We start from the raw sequence: 5,913 nt of genomic DNA, 5'->3' as shown, positions 1-5,913 counted from the left end.
CACTAGATCGCGTGTTGGTCACGCGCCGCGTAAACGGCTATGCGCTGAATAACGATGTTGTTCTTAACTCGCAGGACATCTTTAACGGCGCGCAGACGCGTGCGAGCCTGGGAACAGCTGATTTAAACAGTATCGTCACGCCTGGCCTTTACTCGCAGAACTACGACGCAAACGCCACCAGCGCACGCAACTACCCGCAGCAGAATGCCGGGGCGCTGGTGGTCATTTTCTCAGGTGTAACGAGAACGTCCAATGGCGTAACGCGCAGCTCAGTGCGACAGTTTTTACTATCCGTATAACGGTCATGCCAGCTACACGCGTCATTATAATGGCACAAGCTGGGGCGGATGGGTGCGCTATTACGACACCGGATATAAACCAACACCGGCAGATATTGGCGCGGGCGGGTACCGGTAACACGTCGGGTTAACGGCTATGCATTGAATGCCGATTTCAATATCAACTCCCTGGATATTTTTAAAACGGCCACGCATTTAGGCACGCAAGACCTGAACGCGATTCGCTCCCCTGGTCTCTATTACCAGCCAGCGAACGCAAACACCTCAGCTGCCCGAAAATTACCCGGTAAACGTGGCTGGCGCTTTGCGGGTGTACCAGGCCGCCGGCGTTGTGCAGCTCTATGACACATATTTGGGCGATGGAACTTATAAACGCACATTTTATGACGGATCATGGAGCGCCTGGATCAGGTCTTACACCAATTACAACAAACCAACACCAGGCGATATTGGCGCTATTCCGCTGGCGGGTAGCCTGAATATCGGCGGGTACCATGCGCGCTAACAGTGAGTATCAATCCACCAGCGCAAACAGCTTCCGCATTGCGTACGGTGGCCGGGGCACGTTCCAGCGCAACGATGGCCAGAACTGGTACATGATGGTGACGAACGCTAACGATCCGTATGGTTCTTACAATACCTTACGGCCGTTGCGTTTCAGCCTGTCAACCGGTGAGGTGATAGCCGGCCATAATCTCAGCGTGGGCGCTAATTTCTACGTGGGCGGCACTGCTACGCTACAAAGCGTCACTATTAACGGCACATTGGTGGTGAAAGGCGCTGCCACACCTCGCCGCAGTTACGGCCGCATCACTTACCTGTAACGGAAATATGTCCGTAGGGGGTGCGGCAACTGTAACCGGCAACACGGAATTAAAACGCGATTCTTAAAGTTTCGGGTTCCACCACAGTGGCGGCACTCACTTCATCGTCACTGAATAACACCGGAAACGCGACCGTAGGCGCCCGGTTGACTTCAGGCCAGATTTACGTAAATAACTCCGTCGATACGCAGTATTTGAACGTGCGGAATACGTCTGTCTTTGGGCAGGGCGTAACCATGAATAACGCGCTTAACGTTAAAGGGACTACCACAGCCGTTAATCTGAACGCCTCAGGCGCAATTAACGCGACAGGTAATGTTACCGGCCAGCAGGTGATACCAAGAAACTACACCAACTTTGATGCCCGCTTTGCGCTGAAAAGCACTATTTCAAAAGTGCCACCGGCTATCACATCGACCAATCAACGGGGCTTATCACGCAGTGGGGCATTGCAACCCGTGGCGGCGGCAATCAGACACAAATTAACTTCCCCTTATAAATTCCCCAGCGCCTGTGTAAACGTCCAGTTAACGCTGCGCGAAGGGAGCAAAATTTTCCCGCGATCAGAACGTTTATGTTTCGGGGGGTAACGACCAGTAGCTTTGTTTATAACGCTGGTTCGGGCGAGGGTAGTTCTTACTGGGAGGCAAAAGGATGGTAACGGAAATTTTTTACTACAGCGCTAAGCTGAATTGCTTTGTGTGTGAATCACTGCCGAGACCGCTACGAGGCGAGCGCAGAAGGGTGGCCAGACGACGCAAAGGAGATTTCTGAGCGCTGGTATAACTATTTGCTCCTGAGGCAGTCAGAGGGCCGTACAATCGTCCCTGATGAGTATGGTAATGCCGGTGCTGGCGCCGCTGGTGGTCAACTGGCCAGATAAAGCGGCAGATTTGCGTGATGAGCTGCTTAAAGAAGCGTACGCGGCCGCAGCAGACTGGCGCACAGAACTGGAGACCGAAATTCTTTCGGACGAGGACAAAGAAAAATTAAAGCTAACTATGCGATATATTTCACAGTTAAAAGCTTTGGAAACACGCGACATATCGGACCAGAGCGATTATGATGCAATACGCTGGCCTCACCCACCAGCGCTAGATTGGCTTTTCCCCATAGCTGAAAAACTCGCCGGCGAGGGCGAGGGCGCCACAGCTTAGATTAGCCTGCTAGTTCGTTAGTTAGTCCTATGAAGTAAGTCTATTCCTTGCTGATTTCGAGCCAGATTTTTCTGGCTCTTTTTTTGGGTTTATTGCTACAATCTGTAGCACGCCAGAATTAAACTCAATACAGAAGGTAAAGCCATGACTTACAAAATCCGCCTCCCGCTGCCGCGTCAACGCGACACGCAAAGCCTTTTTATCATGACCACGGTAATATCGTTTCCTCAATCCTGCCGGGGGATGGACACGCCCAGCGAAAACGCGGTTTTATCCGCTATACAGAATCTGTACGCGTGCCCCGTTTCCGTGTCGAAATTGAGCGACTTACGACCGTGGATGTTTACCAACCGTCTGCACTTTCTTTTTCCCAGACGGGGATCAGTTTGAGAGGGTTGAAATCACGTGTAACGCGATCACCGTACCGCTGTTTGTCGAAATCCCGCCCTCATTCACCCCGCACCATGTAGTGATAAGCGACGCCGGTTATGTTTATGTGCTGTTTGAAAAGCTCACAAACGCGCAGCTGGTGGACTTCCAGAGCCGGATTGACGCCGAGTGACGCAGATGATATTTGTGAAGCCGATCGCCGTTCGTGCCTGGGTTATATTCGCCATGCATACGACCTGACGCGCGGCGAGCGTACGTTAGAAATTTCTCCCTCAACTAATGCATAAAAAAGGACCCCAAAATGACAGATGAACACGTTGTTAACCCCCGAAGAAAAAGCGCATATCGCCGTACTCAGTGAGGCTATTGCCGAAATCGCGGAGGTAAACCGCTTGCAGAAGCCCAACTCCACCAGCATGTGCCCACGTTATCACCTGGTGGCCCCTTGTGGCTGGATGGGGAGCGCGCCCTCTGTAGTCTGGTTTAACGGCCAGTATCACGCTTATTACTCTTTCTCACCGTTTGCCCTTACTGCCGGCGATCTGTATATCGGCCATTCAGTCAGTAACGACCTTTTACGCTGGGAGCACAAGGACCCCATTCTGGCGCCAGAAGCCAAATTTGATAATCACGGTTGCCGTGGTCCTTTCGCCGTTGTCTTTAACAATATGGTTTTCCTGTATTACACCGGCATGATTGAGCTGGAGCACAAGGGCGAGACGCACTATATGGAAAATGTGTGTCTGGCGTCGTCTGGCGATGGTGAGACCTTCCAGAAGCTGGGCGCGGTAATTTCTCCGTTTGGCGGCACGACCTACATCGGGGATCCGATTGTGTGGAAAGAGGGAGGTTTCTGGTATATGACGCTTGCTATCCAGCGTCAGGACCAGGTGGGCGATCATGTACGGTCAAGTGTGGCGCTGTATCGCTCTTACACGCTGTACGAGTGGGATTACATGACAACCCTGTTAACGGAGAAAAAAGCAGACGCTGAACAGTGGACGGCCCCGCAGATTTTCAGCGTAGGCGATGCCACCTTTATGGCTTTAACGCAGCTCACGCCGCATGAGACCACTGTTTACCCGGATACGAAGCACATCACACCAGACGGCCAGGAGAGTGTGATTCCGGGTGACACTGTAACGGCGCTCCCGCCGTACGAAAACCTGCACCGGGCTGTGACGTTTGCCGGCGAAAATTTCCTTACTCACGGATTCACGCGCACCGGCGACGCGGTGAAACTGGATATCGGCAGCGACATGCTGTTACCGCGCATCTTTGACGCGCCTGACGGCCGCAAAATCCTGCTGGGGTGGGCCAACATGTGGGGCGATGCTCAGCCCACTATGTTCTTTGGTTTCGCCGGCAGCTGGACCCTGCCGCGTGAGGTAGAGCTCGTTAATGGCCAGCTGCACCAGAAACCTATTGTAGAGCTGGAGCAGTACCGCGTTACCGGCACCATGTACGACGCATTGACGTTAACCGACAGCCATACGGCGCTCACTGACGACAACCCCAGCTTTGACTTTGAGCTGGTGTTTGACCTTGATGCCACCAGCGCGGAAACGTTCGGGTTTAGTATCGGCGCCGGCTACAAACTGGAGTTTGAAGTTTCCGAAAACAACGAGCTGGAGCTGACAGTATTTAGCCAGCGCAATTATTACCAGGAAGGGCTGGACGATACGCGCGCTTTAACGATCACCCGCGGCAACCAGCTCAAAATCTACGGCGTGTTTGACCGCTCACTGGTGGAGCTCTTTATTGATGGTCTGGCCATGCCGCTGACGGCTCGCATCATGCCGGGTATCAGCGACCGCAGGATTTATCTGTATTCCATGGGCGGCACATTGCAGCTGGCCAGCGCACATCATCACGCTTTAAGCAGTTTTTAACGACGACAAACACAGCCGGCTAACGCCGGCTTTTTTTATGGGGTAAGCAATGGGGAAGGGGTTAGTTTTTACGGCCGTGGCGGGAGTTTTTGGGCTGGTGGCGTTTGTGCTTTATGACAGCTTTAACACGCATGAGCGAGCTGGCCAGCAGCAGCAGGAGATAAGGCAGCAGGAAAACACGATTAAGGCGTGGCAGTTACAGGTGGATACGCTGAACGCGCTGAATAAGAGCCTTACGGCACAGATTAAATCACTACAGGAGAAAAACCAGGATGCGCATAAATACTTTGACGATCGGGACACGGCCGCCGGCGAGCTGGCCACCAGCAAAAACGGCGCGGCCGTTACTCAGTGGCGCGCTGCTGCTGTGCCTGATGATATCCGCCGGCTGTACGAATCTCCGGCCTGTACCAACGCCGCCGCAGCCGATTGTTATGAACGTGTGCCCACCGGTGGAGCTGTGCCAGAAGCCGGCGATCAGAATGGCCAATAATGGCCAGATGGAAAGAAGTATCGCGTTACTGGAAAAGGCCCTGACGCTTTGCGCCATACAGGTAGAGAGTACGTATCAGTGTCAGCAGGAGCGCGGAGAGTGAAAAAACGGGGCCAGTGAGCGGCCCCAAAGTCCTACACACAGCAAAACCTAATTTCCTTGCCTCACCATCCTACCACTTTTGTATGGCTTTTAATCCAGTGTTACCTGTAACAGGCGTGACCTGAAACAACTAATGCGGCAACATTACCGCGCTTCCATCAACTTTTTACAAAAAAGAAGTGGCGTATATGTGCATATGTGTATATGCGCATATCAACATTTACACATATGCGCATATGCACATTTACACATATGTGTATATGCGCATAAAATACAAAGCGTAGCACTTTTCTATACACTCAATGGGGGCTGTAATGTTGGTACCGGATTTCGCAAAAAATAAGATTATTGCTGTGCTCACGACAAAGGGCGGCGAGGGTAAAACCACGCTGGTGATTAATATCGCAAACTGCCTGGCATTAATGGGTTATCGCGTGCTGGTGGTGGATACTGACCCACAGCAGAGCCTGGTAACGTGGTTTATGCAGGGTGATGGTGAGCCGGCGTTTAACGTTATGGCCACTGTGAACGAAAAGGAGATCAGACAACTACACACAATGCGTGGCGATTATGACTTTATCCTGGTGGACGGCGCCGCTACCGTTGCTTACACGACGGCAGCAGCCGTGGCCACTGCCGATTTAGTGATAATCCCTGTCAAAGCCTCGCCGCTTTCCTATGCAGCCACCAGCGCCGTTATGGAGCTGGTAAAAACTCGCCGCAAAAAACGCAAACTGCCGGCGCACTTCATCATGA

General features: G+C 52.5%; 1 protein-coding gene across 1 annotated transcript; it reads left to right on the top strand.

Annotated features, from left to right (window-relative positions):
- Window positions 1-3,362: 3,362 nt before the first annotated feature.
- On the top strand, window positions 3,363-4,562 carry LOC126327895 (sucrose-6-phosphate hydrolase-like). The gene has a single exon (XM_049995927.1). The coding sequence runs from the start codon at window positions 3,363-3,365 to the stop codon at window positions 4,560-4,562; it is 1,200 nt and encodes a 399-aa protein (XP_049851884.1).
- Window positions 4,563-5,913: the final 1,351 nt, after the last annotated feature.

Source organism: Schistocerca gregaria, unplaced genomic scaffold (assembly GCF_023897955.1).
Source record: "Schistocerca gregaria isolate iqSchGreg1 unplaced genomic scaffold, iqSchGreg1.2 ptg001069l, whole genome shotgun sequence".
Taxonomy (NCBI): domain Eukaryota; kingdom Metazoa; phylum Arthropoda; class Insecta; order Orthoptera; family Acrididae; genus Schistocerca; species Schistocerca gregaria.
Note: the sequence above shows the minus strand (reverse complement) of the source record. Positions and strands in the feature narration are given on the sequence as shown.

What these genes read in the sequence shown, in the direction of transcription:
- LOC126327895 (XM_049995927.1), top strand. Translation starts at nt 3,363, where the DNA reads ATGATTGAGCTGGAGCACAAGGGCGAGACGCACTATATGGAAAATGTG.